The sequence below is a fragment of the Salvelinus fontinalis genome, unplaced genomic scaffold (assembly GCF_029448725.1).
Source record: "Salvelinus fontinalis isolate EN_2023a unplaced genomic scaffold, ASM2944872v1 scaffold_0282, whole genome shotgun sequence".
NCBI lineage: Eukaryota > Metazoa > Chordata > Actinopteri > Salmoniformes > Salmonidae > Salvelinus > Salvelinus fontinalis.
Genome location: NW_026600491.1, coordinates 57,310 through 80,000, shown reverse-complemented (window position 1 = coordinate 80,000; position 22,691 = coordinate 57,310). Strand labels below are relative to the sequence as shown.

The 22,691-nt window shown below is 46.0% G+C and overlaps 1 protein-coding gene across 1 annotated transcript in view; it reads left to right on the top strand.

Moving 5' to 3' along the window:
- The window catches only part of LOC129845342 (FRAS1-related extracellular matrix protein 2-like), a 59,576-nt gene that overhangs the window by 25,405 nt on the left and 11,480 nt on the right, over positions 1–22,691 (top strand). Inside the window, exons 3-21 of the mRNA XM_055913231.1 lie at positions 294–440; positions 2,085–2,315; positions 2,679–2,804; positions 4,425–4,676; positions 11,176–11,325; positions 13,283–13,492; positions 14,590–14,787; positions 15,264–15,428; positions 15,628–15,810; positions 17,146–17,276; positions 18,244–18,402; positions 18,841–19,144; positions 19,317–19,448; positions 19,664–19,995; positions 20,337–20,529; positions 20,844–20,948; positions 21,312–21,439; positions 21,870–22,004; positions 22,440–22,566. Coding sequence (XP_055769206.1) covers positions 294–440; positions 2,085–2,315; positions 2,679–2,804; positions 4,425–4,676; positions 11,176–11,325; positions 13,283–13,492; positions 14,590–14,787; positions 15,264–15,428; positions 15,628–15,810; positions 17,146–17,276; positions 18,244–18,402; positions 18,841–19,144; positions 19,317–19,448; positions 19,664–19,995; positions 20,337–20,529; positions 20,844–20,948; positions 21,312–21,439; positions 21,870–22,004; positions 22,440–22,566 — 3,408 coding nt within the window. The remainder of the gene's footprint in view (positions 1–293; positions 441–2,084; positions 2,316–2,678; positions 2,805–4,424; positions 4,677–11,175; positions 11,326–13,282; positions 13,493–14,589; positions 14,788–15,263; positions 15,429–15,627; positions 15,811–17,145; positions 17,277–18,243; positions 18,403–18,840; positions 19,145–19,316; positions 19,449–19,663; positions 19,996–20,336; positions 20,530–20,843; positions 20,949–21,311; positions 21,440–21,869; positions 22,005–22,439; positions 22,567–22,691) is intronic.

Genomic DNA, 22,691 nt, shown 5'->3' with positions numbered 1-22,691 from the left:
TCTAGCCAGGGGCAGGCAACCCTGCCAAAGGAGCCAGTGACACACATATCCGGGTGAGGAGGTGAGAAACCCTTACCAGGCACTGTCTGAGAGTGGGGGGGGGGGGGGGGGGACAATGGAGTGAGAGAGGAAATTAGAAACAAGGCATCACTCAAGAGGCCTGTGATGGAGGATTTGGGGGTAAGCCCTGACATTAAGTTATCAAGTTACCCTTCACAATTTAAAGTATCTGTGTCTTTTGTCATAGGGCTCAATGAGTTTACAAAAACTGATGTCAAAGTTGTGTCTTCCAGGTGGAAACAAGCTGAAGCCGCAGCCATTCCGGCTCAACTGGTCGTGGATCAGCCTGGAGAAGGAGTACTATCTGGTGGATGAGGACGCCAGACTCCTGGAGGTGACGCTCAGACGCAGGGGGTACCTGGGAGAGACATCCTTCGTCAGTGAGTATTGGAAGTCTTACACAGTACTTACCACAGATCTACAGCAGCCTTTACCTAAACAGATAAATACAATGACTAGAATGGGACCTATAGCAATATTTACCTCTAGACATAGATATAGAATGACTAGAATGTGTCCTATAGGAGTATTTAACTCTAAACATTGATATAGAATGACTAGAAGGGTCCCTATAGCCGCATTTACCTATAAACATAGATATAAAATGACCAAAATTGACCCTATAGCAGTATTTACCTCTTGACCTGGAAATACAATGACTAGAATGGGACATGTGAAGTGTTCCAAAAAAAACGTTTTCACATGATTTCACATGTGAAATTTAACGTGAAATTGTGATTTTCCACATGTGAAACCATGTGGTTTTTATGTAAGGGAACATAGATATAGAATGACTAGAATGGGGCCCCATTAGCAGTATTTACCTCTAAACATAGAAATAGAATGAATACAATGGGTACAAAGCTCCTCAGTCATTTTACAGAATACTCATGGGTACACTCAATATGGCTGACATGGAGATTCTATGTCTATGGTACTGAAAGTCTTGAACAGGATTTACATCAGATCTATAGCATTTTGCTTTGATTTTTGATTTATTAGGATACCCATTAGCCGACGTCAAGGGCATGCACTCTTTGGGAAAAAAAGGTGCTATCTAGAACCATAAAGGGTTATTCGGCTGTCCCAACCATTTTTTTTGCAGGTAGAAAACCCTTTTGGTGCCAGGTAGAACCCGGCACCAAAAAGGGTTCTCTTATAGGGACAGCTGAAGAACCCTTTTGGAACCCTTTTTCTAAGAGTGTACCATAGATCCTGTTGGAACTGGCTTGCACTTCGTTGGTTCATCACCCAAGTGATATATCTGAGTTAGTACATTTCTCCGTTGTTTTTTCTGCTTGTCATTCAGATAAAGGTAGTTTTAAATTGCCACTATTTTATCCCTAATGGGTAGTAAATATTTCAATCACCCACCACCATCAACTCTGACTAGGGGTACTTCGAAAAAAATGTAAATGTCAGTGGAGAGACTATTCAGAAAGCAGGACCTATTAAACTGTCACTGTGTAAAAGACTGATTGGCCCTTTAAGGGTCTTCATGGAGTGTATTTGTCTGTTATTACCCTGCCATTAGAAGAAACCTAAGAATAAAACAGACCCCCTGGTTATCAATCTGCCCTGTGTGTGTTCCTGTTTGACTGATGACCCATTTCCTGTCTCGCTGGTGAAAAACCTAGTTTGATTGAGCGATCAGATAGCCCTTCCTCATAGAGGTCACCAGGTAATGACAACATGCTTGTCTGTTTGGCTACATCCAACACACAGGCTTTTATACACAGGCTCCTATATTTACGGTTGTCTTTGACGACGCAGTAGAGGGCAAATATGAACAAAGACAGACAATGAGAGCTAACCAGGCAACTACAGTCTGTAAATCAGTCAACTTGCAGTCAACTCACATCCTCTGAGGCCCTACAAACTACACAGTGCTACGTGCCATTATTATACAGCTATTCAGTTCAATTAGGTTCAATTCAGTTCAGCTTAGCTTACCTCAGCTAAATTCCAATTAAATGTAATTAAATTAGGTTCTATTTAGTTCAGTTCGATATGGTTCTATTCAGGCATCACCACCAAGGATGGCACTGCGGAGAAGGACAAGGACTTCCGGGGCAAGGCCCAGAAGCAGGTCCAGTTCAACCCAGGCCAGACAGTGGCCACCTGGAGGGTGAAGATCTTCACGGACCAGGAGTTTGAGACCAGCGAGACCTTTGAGATCCAGCTGTCAGAGCCTGTCATGGCCGTGCTGGAGTACCCCGATAGGGCCACTGTGGAGATAGTGGACCCTGGTGATGGTAAGAATGAACCGCCTTATCTGCAGATTGTCTGTTTGATTTGCCCTCCGACATGAAATCCTTTATGAATAGCAGACAGGCTTAAGTCAATTGGAAAGGCTACATTAATTTACATGGATTGACACATGAAAATATATAATTTTTCATAAGATTCCGAATCAGATCATGATTATTGTTCCATTGCTGGGCAATTTCATGGCAGCAGCAAATATGCATGCATCAAATAATTACAGACTCGCCTGGGCTTGTAAACTCTTCTTCTCTTTTTCTCTATGGCCTATCCTCTGTGCTTCTCCCATAGAGATCCTATTAAATTACTATTCTAATTCTGAATTGTATGGTTTCCCCCTCTTTCCTCTGCAGAGTCCATGGTGTTCATCCCCCAGGCAGAGTATAAGATAGAGGAGGACATTGGGGAGCTGCTGGTGCCTGTTCGCCGCTCTGGAGACCTCAGCCAGGAACTCATGGTCATCTGCTACACCCAGCAAGGTGAATACAGTCAAATATATCATTCAAATACATGGGTTTTAACAAAGATTAAATGCATGAATAAAATGCACATAGATATACAGTGCATTCGGAAAGTATGCAGACCCCTTCCCTTTTTCCACATTTTGTTACGTTACAACCTTATTCTAAAATGGATCAAAAATATTAATAATCTCATTAATCCAACACACAATACCACGTAAAGACAAAGCAAAACAGATTTTTAGAATTGTAAAAAATGTAAAACAGAAATACCATATTTATATAAATATTCAGACCCTTTGCTTTGAGAGTCGAAATTGAGCTCAAGTGCATCCTGTTTCCATTGATCATCCTTCAGATGTTTCTACAACTTGATTGGAGTGCAGTTGTGGTAAATTCAATTGATTAGACAGGCACACACCTGTCTATATAAGTTCACACAGTAGACAGTACATGTCAAATCAAAAACTAAGCCATGAGGTCGAAGGAATTGTCCGTAGAGCTCCGAGAAAGGACTGTGTCGAAGCACAGAGCTGGGGAAGGGTACCCAAGAACCCAGTGGCCTCCATCATTCTTAAATGGAAGAAGTTTGTAACCACCAAGACTGAGCAATTGGGGGAGAAGGGCCTTGGTCAGGGAGGTGACCAAGAAGCAGATGGTCACTCTGAAAGAGCTCCAGAGTTCCAGAAGGACAACCATCTCTGCAGCACTCGACCAATCAGGCCTTTATGGTAGAGTGGCCAGACTGAAGCCACTCCTCAGTAAAAGGCACATGTCAGCCAGCCTGGAGTTTGGCAAAAGGCACCTAAAGGACTCTAAGACCATGAGAAACAAGATTCTCTGGTCTGATGAAATCAAGATTGAACTCTTTGGCCTGAATGCCAAGCGTCAGGTCTGTAGGAAACCTGGCGCCATCCCTACGGTGAAGCATGGTGGTGGCAGCATGCTGTGGGGATGTTTTTCAGCTGCAGGGACTGGGAGATTAGTCAGGATCGAGAGAAAGATGAACGGACCAAAGTACAGAGCACTCAGAACCTCAGACTGGGGCGAAGGTTCACCTTCCAACAAGACAACAACCCTAAGCATACAGCCAAGACAACGCAGGAGTGGCTTTGGGACAAGTCCCTGAATGTCCTTGAGTGGCCCAGCCAGAGCCCGGACTTGAACCCGATCGAACATCTCTGGAGAGACCTGAAAATAGCTGTGCAGCGACGCTCCCCAATCAACCTGAAAGAGCTTGAGAGGATCTGCAGAGAAGAATGGGACAAACTCCCTAAATACAGGTGTGCCAAGCTTGTAGCATCATACCCAAGAAGACTCGAGGCTGTAATGGCTGCCAAAGGTGCTTCAACAAAGTACTGAGTTAAGGGTAAGAAAACTTATGTAAATGGGATATTTCAGTTTTTGCTTTGTCATTATGGGTTATTGTGTGTAGATTGATGAGGGGGGAAAACAATTTAATCCATTTTAGAATAAGGCAGTAACATAACAAAATGTGGAAAAAGTCAAGGGGTCTGAATACTTTCCAAATGCGCTGTAGATACATTGTAACATAAAACTACTCTCCTCCTCCCACAACTGCCTGTCATTATTCTATTGACCCTTAACCATTGACACCTGAACTCCTTTTCCCAACAGCCAGTGCGACGGGCACCATCCCCAGCACGGTCCTCTCCTACAGCGACTACATCACGCGTCCCGAGGACCACACCAGCGTGCTGCGCTTCGACAAGGACCAGAGGGAGAAGCCCTGCCGCATCATCATCATCGACGACTCGCTCTACGAGGAGGAAGAGAGCTTCAACGTGACCCTCAGCATGCCCATGGGGGGCCAGGTGGGAGCCACCTTCCCCAGCGCGAAGGTCACCATCCTGGCCGACAGCGACGACGGTGAGTGTGGTTGTTGGGCGTATGGTGGGTGGTGGCATCTATAGTCACCTGTTGAATACAGAGGTCAATCAATTGTCATGAAACCCTACTTGAAACTTGAAACCCTAGTTCAAATAGTTCAACAGACAGGTTCAAGTCAACTTGAATGCTACTTGTCAATGGCAACAGACTCACTGATTCCTGACCCTTTACTATATTGACTATAAAGGAAACTCTACCTATTCGACCCCCCAGTCTCTTAGATTCAGTGAACGCGGGTACACTCTTTAGAAAAAAGTGTGATCTAGAACCTAAAAGGGTTCTTCGGCTGTCCCCATAGGATAACCCTTTAATAAAAAGTTTGGTTACGGGTAGAACTCTTTTGGGTTCCATGTAGAACCCTTCCACAGCGGGTTCTACCTAGAACAAAAAAGGTTTATCCTATGGGGACAGCAGAATAACCCTTTATGAACCCTGTTCCATTCAGCTTTTCTCTATGATTTCCTGGGACTTCCTATGGGCCACTCATTATGATATGATTTCCTGGGACTTCCTATGGGCCACTCATTATGATATGACTTCCTGGGACTTCCTATGGGCCACTCCTAATGATATGACTTCCTGGGACTTCCTATGGGCCACTCCAAATGATATGATTTCCTGGGACTTCCTATGGGCCACTCCTAATGATATGATTTCCTGGGACTTCCTATGGGCCACTCCAAATGATATGACTTCCTGGGACTTCCTATGGGCCACTCCTAATGATATGACTTCCTGGGACTTCCTATGGGCCACTCATAATGATATGACTTCCTGGGACTTCCTATGGGCCACTCATTATGATATGACTTCCTGGGACTTCCTATGGGCCACTCATAATGATATGACCCCCTCTATGTTTGTTATGGGGGCTTAACTGTTGCCCGAGACACTTTGATGTGCCTAGTTACAATTTACATGTGCGTGCGTGCTGCGTGCGTGTGTGTGTATGTGTGTGTGTGTGTGTGTGTGTGTGTGTGTGTGTGTGTGTGTGTGTGTGTGTGTGTGTGTGTGTGTGTGTGTGTGTGTGTGTGTCTTTGTCTCTGGGTTTTTGTGTGTCAGTCTCTGTGCTGTGTGTTGTGTGTCAGTGTGCACCTGTGTTGCCTTAGCAACCAAACCCTTTCATCCACATTGATTTATTATCATTCGATCTCCCAGCAGTTGTCTAATATTCAACACAGTCGCTGAAAACACATAGAGTCGTGCAACTAGATACAACACTATTGAACTGATAACAGGGTCATTACTTTTCACTGATGATAAACATGTATTAATAGCATTACTTTGCTTCACTCTTTGTTCTCCTGTTAGTGAGGTAGAATAAATGAACAATTGATGCAGCCATGCCAAAAGCACTAAGGCAAAGAGGAAAGACAGGAGACTGAAAGAGAGAGAGCTGGTGCCAAACACTAGATGAAAGGAGAGAGGAGAGACAGGAAAGATGTGGTTAGAAGTTGGTTTATCAACAACAAAAAACAACTGTGCCACATAGGTTCTATAGTAGGGCTTGTGAGAGCATGTACTGTAGGACTGTACGAAGCTTAGTGAAGCCTCTTTGGTGAGAGTGTTACCATCAACACCATAACTCAAAGGACAGGTGCTGAGGATCCTCCAGCCATCAACACCATAACTCAGAGGCCAGGTGCTGAGAATCCTCCAGCCATCAACACCATAACTCAGAGGCCAGGTGCTGAGGATCCTCCAGCCACCATCAACACCATAACTCAGAGGCCGGGTGCTGAGGATCCTCCAGCCGTCAACACCATAACTCAGAGGCCGGGTGCTGAGGATCCTCCAGCCGTCAACACCATAACTCAGAGGCCGGGTGCTGAGGATCCTCCAGCCACCATCAACACCATAACTCAGAGGCCAGGTGCTGAGGATCCTCCAGCCACCATCAACACCATAACTCAGAGGCCAGGTGCTGAGGATCCTCCAGCCATCAACACCATAACTCAGAGGCCAAGTGCTGAGGATCCTCCAGCCATCAACACCATAACTCAGAGGCCGGGTGCTGAGGATCCTCCAGCCATCAACACCATAACTCAGAGGCCGGGTGCTGAGGATCCTCCAGCCGTCAACACCATAACTCAGAGGCCGGGTGCTGAGGATCCTCCAGCCACCATCAACACCATAACTCAGAGGCCAGGTGCTGAGGATCCTCCAGCCACCATCAACACCATAACTCAGAGGCCAGGTGCTGAGGATCCTCCAGCCATCAACACCATAACTCAGAGGCCAAGTGCTGAGGATCCTCCAGCCATCAACACCATAACTCAGAGGCCGGGTGCTGAGGATCCTCCAGCCATCAACACCATAACTCAAAGGACAGGTGCTGAGAATCCTCCAGCCACCATCAACACAATAACTCAGAGTGCCAGGTGCTGAGGATCCTCCAGCCACCATCAACACCATAACTCAGAGGCCAGGTGCTGAGGATCCTCCAGCCACCATCAACACCATATCCTCCAGCCATCAACACCATAACTCAGAGGCCAGGTGCTGAGAATCCTCCAGCCATCAACACCATAACTCAGAGGCCAGGTGCTGAGGATCCTCCAGCCACCATCAACACCATATCCTCCAGCCATCAACACCATAACTCAGAGGCCAGGTGCTGAGGATCCTCCAGCCATCAACACCATAACTCAAAGGACAGGTACTGAGGATCCTCCAGCCACCATCAACACCATAACTCAGAGGCCGGGTGCTGAGGATCCTCCAGCCACCATCAACACCATAACTCAGAGGCCAGGTGCTGAGGATCCTCCAGCCACCATCAACACCATAACTCAGATGCTGGGTGCTGAGAATCCTCCAGCCATCAACACCATAACTCAGAGGCCAGGTGCTGAGGATCCTCCAGCCATCAACACCATAACTCAGAAGCCGGGTGCTGAGGATCCTCCAGCCACCATCAACACCATAACTCAGAGGCCGGGTGCTGAGGATCCTCCAGCCACCATCAACACCATAACTCAGAGGCCAGGTGCTGAGGATCCTCCAGCCACCATCAACACAATAACTCAGAGTGCCAGGTGCTGAGGATCCTCCAGCCATCAACACCATAACTCAGAGGCCAAGTGCTGAGGATCCTCCAGCCATCAACACCATAACTCAGAGGCCGGGTGCTGAGGATCCTCCAGCCATCAACACCATAACTCAAAGGACAGGTGCTGAGAATCCTCCAGCCACCATCAACACAATAACTCAGAGTGCCAGGTGCTGAGGATCCTCCAGCCACCATCAACACCATAACTCAGAGGCCAGGTGCTGAGAATCCTCCAGCCATCAACACCATAAATCAGAGGCCAGGTGCTGAGGATCCTCCAGCCACCATCAACACCATAACTCAGAGGCCAGGTGCTGAGGATCCTCCAGCCACCATCAACACCATAACTCAGATGCTGGGTGCTGAGAATCCTCCAGCCATCAACACCATAAATCAGAGGCCAGGTGCTGAGGATCCTCCAGCCACCATCAACACCATAACTCAGAGGCCGGGTGCTGAGGATCCTCCAGCCATCAACACCATAACACAGATGCTGGGTGCTGAGAATCCTCCAGCCCGGGTGATGCCCTTCTTTACTGTAACCACTGGTCTCTACGTGTAATCTATTCCACTACAAGTCCACTCATGGATGGCGCCATTCCCCAAAGCCACACACAGACAGACAGTGGCACACAAACACACTCAACCCAAGACAAAAGCACATCTCCCCACATGTTTGTCTTGCCTTCCCTCTCTTTGCCCTGTCCTTCCTCTCCTCCCTCCTCCCTCCTCTCGCTCTACCCCTGACTACACACTCCATCTGTTCTATCCTATACTTATAGTAACAGGTGGCAGAACTGGGAAGAGAGAAAATAGAATAGAATAGAAACTCCAGTGTTAACTACACTGGACAACCCTCTGTCATGACACATAAAAGAGCTCTCTGAACGTGTTTTGTTCTGAGTCACTCCTCCAACTCCACCGTTCAGTGGAGCTGGGGGAAAACAGAGGGCTTCCCTTTGTGTTGCAGGGGCCAAGAGGCAGGTGGGGAAACAGGGATTTGTGGGAGAGGAATGTCAAATGACAGGCATGTTTTTCCTCCGGCTCCTGTTTGATGGCGTTCAGCCTCCATTTTTGTTTTATTTGTGTAGCTGTTATTTGAGATGGGGGTGATGGTTTGTTTACAACTTCAAGAAAGCTCTGGAAGTAAAAAAAGAAAAGAAAGTGCAACATATTCGGATATCATATCAACATAAATGTTCCATTTTTTCGTTTGCATGTACGTCAAATATCACCTGTAGGCTTCAGATGAGAAAAAGGAGATGTGTTTGTTTCTTGGACACAGTTAAACCAAGAAGCACGTTCAATGGAGATTTTCCATTGATAATGATTGTTAATCCAGGACCAGTCTTAAAGGTCCAATGTAGCCGTTTTTATCTCAATATCAAATCCTTACTGGGTAAGAATGAATTACCTTTTAAATTTTGTTTTACATTAAAATGGACAAAAATACACAAAAATTGCTTAGCAAAGGGTAATTTCTCAAGCAAGAACTTTTCTAGGAATGTCTGGGAGTGGTCTGAGTGGGAAGGGGAAAACTGAAAATGACCCGTTACTGATAGAAAGTGTTAGACATTTCTATCTTATTACCACATGGTGATGTCACCATGGAAGGCCAAAACTCCATCCCACCAAAACAGGCTGAAATTTCAGGCGGCCTTTTCAAACAACTCTTACACTAACAGCTATTTCACAGTATTATTCCAAACTCAAAGTATGGAAATATATATAAAACACAGGAAAACCACAAAAATCAGCCTTTAAGCTGTGTCTGGGAAACTGCCCCTTAGTGTTCAAGTGATTTACTTTCTGAATCTGAGGCCACTCCAGTCCTCCCCATCCACTCTATCTGACTGAATGAGTCATTTATCTCTCTTTAGTTGTCTCTGAGCCGTTCCTCTTCTTCTCCTCTTGCACTTCTCTCCTCCTCCTCCTCTCCTTCCTCTCTCCCACCCTTCAGAGCTCATTCATTTCACTAACTGGTTTGTTCTAATGACAGACACACTCACAGTCAGGGCTACACTCCCCACTCCCTCCCCTGTAATTTGGAGTACAATGGAAACGTTATGTATAAGTAATCAGCATTCCCAGACATGATCTCCAGGCGACTAGAGGAGATGTCTTCTCAATGTAAAGATCCATTCCTCCATTGTGCCACAAACTTCTTGGTGGGTCCTGAAATCTAAAGTGACAACACTGTGTGTGTGTGTGTGTGTGTGTGTGTGTGTGTGTGTGTGTGTGTGTGTGTGTGTGTGTGTGTGTGTGTGTGTGTGTGTGTGTGTGTGTGTGTGTGTGTGTGTGTGTGTGTGTGTGTGTGTGTGTGTGTGTGTGTGTGTGTGTGTGTATCTGTGTGTGTGCCTCTGTGTGTGTGTGCGTGCGTGTGTGCATGCATGCGAACCCATCTTCCTGGCTGAGTAAACCTGTGGTTGGGACCCCGGCCAGCATTAGGCTTCATTGTTATTAGTCTGGCTCTTCCTTCTCAGTGATCCTTTAGGGATTGCCATGTCTCCTTCCCCTAACCAGCCACCCCTGGTACTAAACAGTATCTCTGGTGATTGAGAGGCATTGAGAGTAAGCCAAGTTTCAGGGGATCAGCGGTGGTTGTCTGACTGTGGCACTACAAGCCCTAGTCTAAAAACATCTCTAGACCACCTCTTCAAATCCTCTTCACCTAACAGTCAGTTAAATGTGTACATACTTGCTATTCTCCATGTCTGACTTTTACTATTTTATCCAGCTATAGACTAAATTATCACGATTGTCACAATATTGTATCCGCCTCTTATAGAAATGGCAGAAAGCTCAATTATAGATCAGCCTCATTAGTGGATGTACAGTAGACAGCAGTAGCTTGTCAGTGATGATGAGTCTGGCTGTTATAGGTGTGTAGAGAGATTAATCCGCTGTGTGTTCCAAAGATATGCATTCCTTCCCTCTAGTCTATTACTCAGAGAGGGAGAGGTAGAGAGATCCTCCTGTCTGTGCTGCCTCCCCCGTCTCCTCCCTCTTATCAGTGCTACTGTCATCAGACAAGGAGGACATCCCATCCCTCTTCTCCCCCCAACTCATCCCCCTTTCACTTATCCTCCATTTCTACCTGGCTTTTCAGGTGTGCACTGTAGACCTCTGGCACTGAGTTCAGATGACAGTGTCTGGCCTCGATGAGGGGAGGAGGATGAAGGGATGAGTGGGGTGACAGCTCTCTTCCTGGAAAGAGGGGGATGACCCCGTCAGCCGTACCAACTGTATCTGACAAGCCGAGTTCAGACCAGAAATGTGGATTATCCCATGACAGCTTCTTCCCGAAAGACATCCTTAATCAAAACCACATTTTTGTAACTTAATGATCATATCTGTAAGACGTAGATGATAATATACTGACCTGACCTCTCTCTCTCTCTCTCCCCCCTCTCTCTCTCTCTACAGAGCCCTCTCTGTATTTCGGAGAACTAGATTACATTGTGGATGAGAGTTCAGGCTATGTGGAGGTCAGGGTCTGGAGGACTGGCACTGACCTCTCCAAGACGGCCACAGTGACCGTCCGCTCCAGGAAGAGTGACCCCGTCTCTGCTGAAGGTCAGAAGAAGAACGTGGATGTTAGATCTATTATTTCTATCCTCTTTGTGGTGTAGCGTTTCCAGAATACAGTGCCTTGCAAAAGTATTCATCCCCCTTGGCGTTTTTCCTATTTTGTTGCATTACAACCTGTCATTTAAATTGATTTTTATTTGGATTTCATGTAATGGGCATACACAAAATAGTCTAAATTGGTGAAATGAAATGAAAAAAATTACTTGTTTCAAAAAATTCTAAATAGAATATATATTAACAAAAAGGAAAAGTGGTGCGTACATATGTGTTCACCCCTTTGCTATGAAGCCCCTAAATAAGATCTGGTGCAACCAATTACCTTCAGAAGTCACATAATTAGTTAAATAAAGTCCACCTGTGTACAATCTAAGTGTCACATGATCTCAGTATATATGCACCTGTTCTTAGTGGTGTTGCAGGCCCCAGAGTCTGTAGCACCACCAAGCAAGCGTCACCACCAAGCAAGCGTCACCATCAAGCAAGCGTCACCATGAAGACCAAGGAGCTCTCCAAACAGGCCAGGGATAAAGTTGTGGAGAAGTACAGATCAGGGTTGGGTTATAAAAAAATATCCGAAACTTTGAACATCCCACGGAGTACCATTAAATCCCTTATTCAAAAATGGAAAGAATATGGAACCACAACAAACCTGCCAAGAGAGGGCCGCCCACCAAAACTCACCGACCAGGCAAGGAGGGCATTAATCAGAGAGGCAACAAAGAGACCAAAGATAACCCTGAAGAAGCTGCAAAGCTCCACAGCGGAGATTGGAGTATCTGTTCACTTTAAGCCGTACACTCCACAGAGCTGGGCTTTACGGAAGAGTGGCCAGAAAAGCAGCCATTGCTTAAAGAAAAAAATAAGCAAACACGTTTGGTGTTTGCCAAAAGGCATGTGGGAGACTCCCCAAACATATGGAAGAAAGTACTCTGGTCAGATGAAAATAAAATTTCAATTTTTGGCCATCAAGGAAAATGCTATGTCTGGCGCAAACCCAACACCTCTCATAACCCAGAGAACACCATCCCCACAATGAAGCATGATGGTGGCAGCATCATGCTGTGGGGATGTTTTTCATCGACAGGGACTGGGAAACTGGTCAGAATTGAAGGAATGATGGATGGCGCTAAATACAGGGAAATTCTTGAGGGAAACCTGTTTCAGTCTTCCAGAGATTTGAGACTGGGACGGAGGTTCACCTTCCAGCAGGACAATGACCCTAAGCATACTGCTAAAGCAACACTTGAGTGATTTAAGGGGAAACATTTAAATGTCTTGGAAGGGCCTAGTCAAAGCCCAGACCTCAATCCAATTGAGAATCTGTGGTATTACTTAAAGATTGCGAAACCCATGCAACTTGAAGGAGCTGGAGCAGTTTTGCCTTGAAGAATGGGCAAAATCCCAGTGGCTAGATGTGCCAGGCTTATAGAGACATACCCCAAGAGACTTTCAGCTGTAATTGCTGCAAACGGTGGCTCTACAAAGTATTGACTTTGGGGGGGTGAGGAGTTATGCACTCTCAAGTTTTCCGTTTTTTTGTCTTATTTCTTGTTTGCTTCACAATAAAAAATATTTAGCATCTTCAAAGTGGTAGGTATGTTGTTTAAATCAAATGATACAACCCCCCCAAAAAAATCTATTTTAATTCCAGGTTGTAAGGCAACAAAATAGGAAAAATGGCAAGGGGGGTGAATACTTTCTCAAGCCACTGTATCTGTCACACTATTTACAATTCCCCTGGAGTCCCTCAATCTCTGTTTTCACATTATTCACAAGCTCTCTATCAGTGTAATTACACAGAATTCCCAATCGTTCCTTATATTTCTCAAACATTCCGGTGTCATCTCTTTCATGGTAGTATTCCAATGCCCTTACTGACTCTCTCACCATTAAGATATATGTGTAATGTTCTATTTCTATGTTCCCCGTGTCCCCCTGCCAGCCGGCCTAGACTACGTGGGCATAAGCCGTAACCTGGACTTTGCCCCCGGGGTGACCATGCAGACATTCAGAGTGACCATTTTGGATGACCTGGGTCAGCCGGAGCTGGAGGGTCCGGAAACCTTTGACCTGGTGCTGAGGATGCCCATGAACGCTGTGCTGGGGGAGCCCAGCAAGACCACCATCACTATTAATGATACTGTTACTGACCGTGAGTTAAACACACTTTGTAACACATACACACATGTGTAGATATATAGACCCCAGCAAGACCACCATCACTATTAATGATACTGTTACTGACCGTGAGTTAAACACACTCTGTAACACATACAAACACATGTAGATAAATAGACCCCAGCAAGGCCACCATCACTATTAATGATACTGTTACTGACCGTGAGTTATACACACTCTGTAACACATACACACACATGTAGATATATAGCCCCCAGCAAGACCACCATCCCGGTTAATGATACTGTTACTGACGATGAATTATACAGACACACACACTTTTTCACACACTGTTTTAGTGTTAGCATAACCACTGTTTTAGCGCTAACATAATCACTATTTTAGCGTTAATTTAACCACTGTTTTAGCGCTAACATAACCACTGTTTTAGCTCTAACATAACCACTGTTTTAGCGCTAACATAAGCACTGTTTTAGCTCTAACATAACCACTGTTTTAGCGCTAACATAACCTCTGTTTTAGCTCTAACATAACCACTGTTTTAGCGCTAACATAAGCACTGTTTTAGCGCTAACATAACCACTGTTTTAGTGTTAGCATAACCTCTGTTTTAGCTCTAACATAACCCCTGTTTTAGCGCTGACATAAGCACTGTTTTAGCACTAACATAAGCACTGTTTTAGCGCTAACATAACTACTGTTTTAGCGCTAACATAAGCACTGTTTTAGCACTAACATAAGCACTGTTTTAGCGCTAACATAACCACTGTTTTAGTGTTAGCATAACCTCTGTTTTAGCTCTAACATAACCACTGTTTTAGCGCTAACATAAGCACTGTTTTAGCATTAACATAACCACTGTTTTAGCGCTAACAAAACCACTGTTTTAGCTTTTCTCTTTGTATGAATTGTTTGTGTTTTGTTATCCATATAAAAGTAGCTTTGAGATGATTGTCTAAGGCACATTTAGTCAGTGAGCAATGAGAAAATTAAACTATGCTCCCTATGCAGAAGCTATGAAAATAATATTGAGCTACTAAAAAACCACAGTAATGATAAGTAGTATTCTGTTCTCTTCAGAGCCTTATTCAAATCTACTTATTATTCCAGTGCCCAAGGTTCAGTTCAAGGATGCTGCCTATAAGGTGGATGAGGCGGACGGGGAGATGAAGGCCGTAGTGTATCGAAGTGGAGACATCAGTCACAGGTCAACGGTGCGCTGCTACACCCGCCAGGGCTCTGCCCAGGTCATGATGGATTATGATGAGAGGCCCAACACGGACGGGTCACTCATCACCTTCTTCCCAGGTAACCCCAGTCTCTCTCTCTCTCTCTCTCGTTTCTCTCTCTCTCTCCCTCCCTCTTCTCCTCTCTCTCTCTCTTCCTCCCTCTTCTCCTCTCTCTCTCTCCCTCTCTCTTCCTCCCTCTTCACCTCTCTCTCTCCCTTCTCTTACTCTCTCTCTCCCTTCCTCCCTCCCTCTCACTCCCCTTTCTCCTCTCTCTCTCTCTCTCCCCCTTCTCTTACTCTCTCTCTCTCTCTCTCTCTCCTTTCTCTCTCTCTCTCCCTCTCCCATTTCTCTTACTCTCCCTCTCTCTCTCTCTCTCTCTCTCTCTCTCTCTCTCTCTCCCTTCCTCCCTTCCTCTCACTCCCCATTCTCTCTCTCTCTCTCTCCTTCCCTAGCTCTACCCCTTCTCTCTCCCAATGTCTTTTTATATGCCAACCCCCCATATCCTCATATTTCTATGTGTTAACGCTGTGTTCCCCCTGTCTGTCTCTCCTATAGGGGAGAGTGAGAAGGAGTGTGTGGTGAACCTGGTGGATGATAACCTGTATGAGGAGGATGAAGAGTTCCGTCTGGTGCTGGGAACGCCCAAGAGCAAGTCACTCTTCGGAGCCTCCATAGGGGAACAGAAAGAGGCGGTGGTCACCATTACGGACGAGAAAGACAGTAAGCATTACCCAAGGAACATGGAGATATCTACTACACCTAACATTGGGCTACGCTGTATAGATCTATCTAATAAAGTATTACAAATAAAATGCCAAACACTCTGTTTTATTCATTCTTTTATTCAGTCTCTAGAGAGTTAGAGTTAGTAGTATGTTCTGTTTTGTATCTGGAGTCTAACCTGATTCTCTCTCCTCAGAGCCCATCATCCGTTTCAGTGAGATAAAGTACAGTGTACGGGAGCCCCAGATCCAAGGGGAGACAGCCGTGGTGAAGATCCCTATCCTGAGGCTAGGAGACACCTCCAAGGTCTCCCTGGTCCGGGTCCACACCAAGGACGGGTCAGCCACCTCTGGAGAGGACTACAACCCGCTGTCAGAGGGTGAGTCCTAGCATTAAGTTATCATATAGTTTAATCATGTAACCCAGACATAACTAACCCTAACATCTGGAGAGGACTACAACCTCCTGTCGGAGGGTGAGTCCTAGCATTAAGTTATCATATCGTTTAATCATGTAACACAGACATAACTAACCCTAACGTCTGGAGAGGACTACAACCTCCTGTCGGAGGGTGAGTCCTAGCATTAAGTTATCATATAGTTTAATCATGTAACACAGACATAACTAACCCTAACGTCTGGAGAGGACTACAACCTCCTGTCGGAGGGTGAGTCCTAGCATTAAGTTATCATATCGTTTAATCATGTAACCCAGACATAACTAACCCTAACGTCTGGAGAGGACTATAACCTCCTGTCGGAGGGTGAGTCCTAGCATTAAGTTATCATATAGTTTAATCATGTAACCCAGACATAACTAACCCTAACGTCTGGAGAGGACTACAACCTCCTGTCGGAGGGTGAGTCCTAGCATTAAGTTAGCATTAAGTTATCATATAGTTTAATCATGTAACACAGACATAACTAACCCTAACGTCTGGAGAGGACTACAACCTCCTGTCGGAGGGTGAGTCCTAGCATTAAGTTATCATATCGTTTAATCATGTAACACAGACATAACTAACCCTAACGTCTGGAGAGGACTACAACCTCCTGTCGGAGGGTGAGTACACATACAGGAACTGTAGTCTATGTTCCAATATCCACTCTAGCATCCCACTTAGATTGTTCAAAACATTGCTTCATTCTAAGTGGGATGTTAGTATGGGCGTTAGAACAGAACCATATGAGAGAAGGATAGGGGCATTACCACAGTAACAGAATGATGTTGAGACTCAGATCTGAAGCTTTAAAATGGATGTCAAAGAAAAAACAATGATTGCAAAGATAAATAATCCATACGACTCTATGCACAAGGACGACTTTTAACAATGTCCACTGAACATTTTACAAAAACACATTTACTTGAAGAAACAGCACATACCGTCATTCTGTTACCAAACTTTGCATCTGCACTGTTCTTCAAGTAAATTCGTTTTTTTGTAAAATTTTCAGTGTAAATTGTTAAAAGTAGTCCTTGTCAGAGAGTTGTATGGTTTGTTTAACTTTGCAATGATATGTTTCATGTTTGACAGACATTCAATACTCAGCATTATTCTGTTTTCTGTTACCGTAGAATTGCCCCTATACAGCCATCGTTGTCATACTGTGTTGGGCACTGTCGTGTATAACCCATTCACACCAAAAATGACCTGATACATTTTTAATAGAGATCCTTATTAAGCTCTTGTTTAACCTTGTGTGTGTCTCTCAAGATGTGGAGTTCAAGGAGGGCGAGACAGAACACTTTGTGGACGTGCAGATCCTGTATGACGGCCAGAGAGAGATGAGAGAAGCCTTCGTCGTCCACATGAAACCTGATGAGTACATGGTCGCAGAGATGCAGGTAAGACTGAGAGCATGGGATCTCTCTCTCTCTCTCTCTGTCTCTCTGTCTCTCTCCCTCACACACTTTATGTATTTATTTAACCCTTATTTTACCAGGTCAGTTGACTGAGAACACGTTCTCATTTACAGCAACGACCTGGGGAATAGTTACGGGGGGATGAATGAGCCAATTGGAAGCAGGGGATGATTAGGTGGCCATGAAGGCCAGATTGGGAATTTAGCCAGGACACCAGGGTTAACACCCCTACTCTTACAATAAGTGCCATGGGATCTTTAATGACCTCAGAGAGTCAGGACACCCGTTTAACATTCCATCCGAAAGACGGCACCCTACACAGGGCAATGTCCCCAATCACTGCCCTGGGGCATTGGGATATTTTCGGGGGGACCAAAGGAAAGAGTGCTTCTTACTGGCCCTCCAACACCCCTTCCAGCAGCATCTGGTCTCCCATCCAGGACCAACCCTGCTTAGATTCAGAGGCAAGCCAGCAGTGAGATGCAGGGTGGTATGCTGCTGACACCCACCTAGATCACCCACCGAGACACACACGCCATATAAATACCCTCAGCAGGTCTCAGGGCATGCACACACACTTGAACACACAAATAGCCAGGCAGCAGCTGCCACTGTCAGCAGCCCCGGCACCCAAATCACCAGCTATTATAAAAAGACTTCCTGGTTGAGTCCATGCTATGAGAATGTCCCTCAAGTCAACCCACAGAGCAGTGTGACCTACAAACACAGCTATGTGACATCCCAGACATGTACTGTACCATACCACTAACCTGACACAAATAATGCTAGAGGTGTATGCTCACTTTAACCCACTTTTCTCCTTTGGTATTATAAATATTCTGTTCTAAGGAGGACTCCACCTTCTCAAACGTCCAAGTATACAATGTAGAACACAAAGTGTACAATACCCGTGGAATGGTGTTTTGAATCTCTCTCTCGCGTTCATCAGATGAGTAAGGCAATTGTGTACATCGAGGAGATGGACAGCGTGGCAGACGTCACCTTTCCGGCTGTGCCTACTGTGGTGTCCCTGCTAATGTACGATGACACGGCCCGCGCCAGGGACAACCCTCACCCCTCTACTGGCTACCCCATCGTCTGTGTGACGGTGAGTGGTGGCCACTGGGCCCAGACACACACACGCAGAATGCAACCACCTAGATACACAAACACACACACCTTATATCCAGGTGTTTAACCATGTGAAGCTAAGCTGGCGACAAGGTCGGAATACTTTCATCCAGTCCAAAAAGCCGAGGCTTCAAACTGAAGGTCTTTGTGTTTCATAGTTTCAAAACCTGTTGTTTAAGTGGTAAATCAATCCATTTTCCATTGAAATGCTTTCTCCAGTTCTGACTAAATCCTAAACATGAGACCCTTTCACCGGCATAACAAATGTACCCATGTATTCTCAAATACATATTACCGATTGCAAATAGCCTCGTAAACTTCACTTCATGTGTTGAGCGCGGTTTACAAGACTATTGTGTATAGTCCTATTACATGCCATAATCACATATGTCTGTGGCCCCTCCCTCACATGCAGGCCTGCAACCCCAAATACCACGACTTTGACAAGACGGGCTCCATCTGCACGGCAGAGAGGATCAACGACACCCTGACCCAGTACCGCTGGCTGGTCAGCGCCCCCAGCGGGTCGGACGGGGTCACCTCGCCCCTGAGAGAGGTGGACACCAACACCTTCTTCACCAACACTAAGTCCATCACCCTGGACTCCATCTACTTCCAGGCTGGGTCGAGAGTCCAGTGTGCTGCCCGGGCGTTCAATACGAACGGGGATGCTGGTCTGGAGCTGTCCAGCCCCATCATGGTGGTCAGCAAGGAGGAGGGTGAGTGGAGACTGGGGGGGTGGGGACTTCAGAGTTCAGTGACATCAACCTTCATGACTGTTGATGACATCTGTTATATGTCCTTATTAGGACAGAGTTACGTAGGCCTTGTGATGGAGAGTTCAAGGATGATTGTCTATCCGACAATAATATGTCCCGTGTGTCTGTGTAGGTCTGTGTCAACCACGTATCTCTGGCACGGTGGGAGCTGAGCCCTTCTCTGCTAAGATCCGCTACACCGGCCCTGACGACCCTGACTTCCCCAACCTCATCAAACTCACTGTCAACATGCCGCACATGGACGGTGAGTAACAGGCTCTGTCATGTCCTTTCTTACTGATCTAGAGTCGGCTTGATTGTTTAGCTAACGATCGATGACAATAGGACTGAGGTAGAAAGAACTGATTCAAGATCAGTTGTCAAGGGTAAAAAGTTAGCAGGTCATTAAAAGATTTCTAAATGTTGCAATTGATTGATGATCTATTGAAACCATCTCTCTCTCACCTCTCTTCTCCTCAGGCATGTTACCGGTCATCTCTACGCGGCCCCTGTCCAACTTTGAGCTGACTCTGTCTCCGGACGGCACGCGCGTGGGCAACCACCGCTGCTCCAACCTACTGGACTTCAACGAGATCCAGACGGGCCACGGCTTCATCACCGACGCCACCAAGAACCCTGAGATCATCGGCGAGACGTCGCCCTACCAGTACAGCGCCGACATGCGCTCCACCAACAGCCTGAGATTCTACAGGAACCTGAATCTGGAGGCTTGTCTGTGGGAGTTCAATAGTTACTACGACATGTCCGAGCTGCTCACCACCTGTGGAGGTTCCATCGGGACGGATGGACAGGTACTGGAGAGAGAGAGACATACACACATATGCACTGATGCAAACACACACACACACAAACTGACACGCTGGCGGTTCTCTGTGTGCAACTCTCGATTACTCAGTCTGCTGTCGTTGTTTTTCAGTAATCTGTCAAGTTGAAAGTAGACATTTTGAAATTCCCTCTGTGTTAAATTCCCTCTGTGTTAAATTCCCTCGGTGTTAAATACCCTCTATGTTACCTTTCATGCTTTAATGCTCTGAAGTGTTCCTATCCTTCTGTTTTGTACTGTGGTATATGCTGATCCAGGTACAGTTGAAGGTGACCCTGACTAGGTATCTTTGTGTTGCTCTTCCTCTAGGTGCTGAACCTGGTCCAGTCCTACGTGACTCTGCGCGTGCCTCTCTATGTGTCCTACGTCTTCCACTCCCCTGTGGCCGTGGGAGGATGGCAGCACTTTGACCTGCAGTCAGAGCTCAAGCTCACCTTTGTGTACGACACTGCCATCTTGTGGCAGGATGGAATCGGCAGCCCGCCGGAGGCTGAACTACAAGGTACAGCCAATTCGACCCACTGTTGGCTATTTTAAGTGCTACAGTGAGGTGGATGACTTGCAGTATTACTCAGTTAATACCTGTATAATTAATAGTCTGAAAGCACATTTGATAAGAATCTCTGAGCTGACGAGGTGAAAGATCTGTCGATGTGCAGTTGAGCAAGTCTCTTACCCCTAATTGCTCCTGTAAGTCACTCTGGATAAGAGTGTCTGCTAAATTACTCAAATGTAAATAATGTCTTATGCATTATTTCACCAGTGAATGATAGAGGTGGACAATAACCCTGGTTTGATGTAACTGTGTCCCTATAGGATCCATGTACCCCACCAGCATGAGGATCAACGAGGAGGGACGTCTGGTGGTCAACTTCAAGACTGAGGCCCGCTTCAGGGGACAGTTTGTCATGTCACACCCAGGTATTACGCACACACACACACACACATCCGATAGGGTGATTGTATAGCTTTCTCTCCTATTGGGTTGCACTGTGACCCAGATCCGGTACCGCTATTAGAATGGAACCGTCTACGGGGTTGTTCTGCCAAATGTCAACATGACATTACCCTTTTCAGTAAGAATAAAACTACCATCAACAATGTAAAATGTGTATACCTTACAACAAGGTGCGTTCATTTTTAACGTATACATACAGTCTACAGTACAACGCTGGTCTTAAGATGTTGTGTTCATGTCTGCCCTTGTCAGACACATAAAGCAAAGAAACGCTCAACAGAAGTATATGTGTGGGACTAAAGAGAGGTTTGACTGTGTGTTTCCAGGAACCACTCTGTCGTCCATGGTAATGTGTGCTGACCTCTCTGGCCTGACCTTCACCCTGGCCCTTGTCAGGACTGAGCCCACCTACAACCAGCCCATGCAGCAGTGGAGCTTCGTCTCTGACTTCGCTGTGAGCTGCCATCTTGATCATTGTATGTCTTAAAGGTAGACTCAGCGATATGACGTGGCCACGAGCAGCACCGTAGATATTGCGATGAGCGAGATGCAAGACTTCACTGTCACACACAGTATCTGCGTATGTGCACGGGTTGGCTTCACGCTGTTAGAGCGTGGCAGGTGCAGGACCAAAACAGCTGAGCGCTCTTAGTTGTTGAGGAAATGGACCCACTATGCTGTTTACTTTGTCATATCTCTGAGTCTACCTTTAACTTTGTATTCTTAGTGTTTGTGCTGAAGCCAACTGGTAGATGGTAATGACAGAAGACTAGCGTTAGCTTTAGCAGCACATACAGTATGGATACCAGACCAGCAGTAACTACCATAAATGGTTGGTGTGTTTTAAAGTTGTTTTAATGATGTTGTAATGTTGTTGTCTGTAGGTGCGGGACTACTCTGGCACGTACACAGTGAAGATAATCCCCTGTAGTGCCTCTCCCAATGGGGAGTTCAGCATTCCCCCTGTGTGTCACCCACGAGAACCCCTCACCTTCCACATGGACATCCGCTTCCAGCAGGTCAGCACCACCACTGCATACCCACAGTCTCTGGCAGACTAGCATACCCACAGTCTCTGGCAGACTAGCATACCCACAGTCTCTGGCAGACTAGCATACCCACAGTCTCTGACAGACTAGCATACCCACAGTCTCTGGCAGACTAGCATAGCCACAGTCTCTGGCAGACTAGCATACCCACAGTCTCTGGCAGACTAGCATACCCACAGTCTCTGCTAGACTAGCATACCCACAGTCTCTGCCAGACTAGCATACCCAAGACGCTAGAATCAAGAGGAAACTTTGTCATTCACCAATGCTGATTTGTCTTGGTGTTGTATGAGGCTAAAAACAATAGTAGTAGATACTTGTTGATTAAATGCATTGAACCAAACTTTTAAATCTTATCAACACTCTTGGTGCCTGTGTTTGACCTTTGCTCTCTGACCACCCCAGGTGAGTGACCCGGTGGCGGCTGAGTTCAGTCTGAACACCCAGATGTTCCTGCTGTCCAAGAGGGAGCTGTGGCTGTCGGACGGATCCATGGGCTTCGGAGAGAGCACCGACACAGCCTTCTCAGAGGGTACTGGACTACTACTGACCCCTAGTGGACACTCTAGGAACCTCTAGTCAGCATATAGATAGATACACCACTAGTCAACATATAGATAGATACACCACTAGTCAACATATAGATAGATACACCAC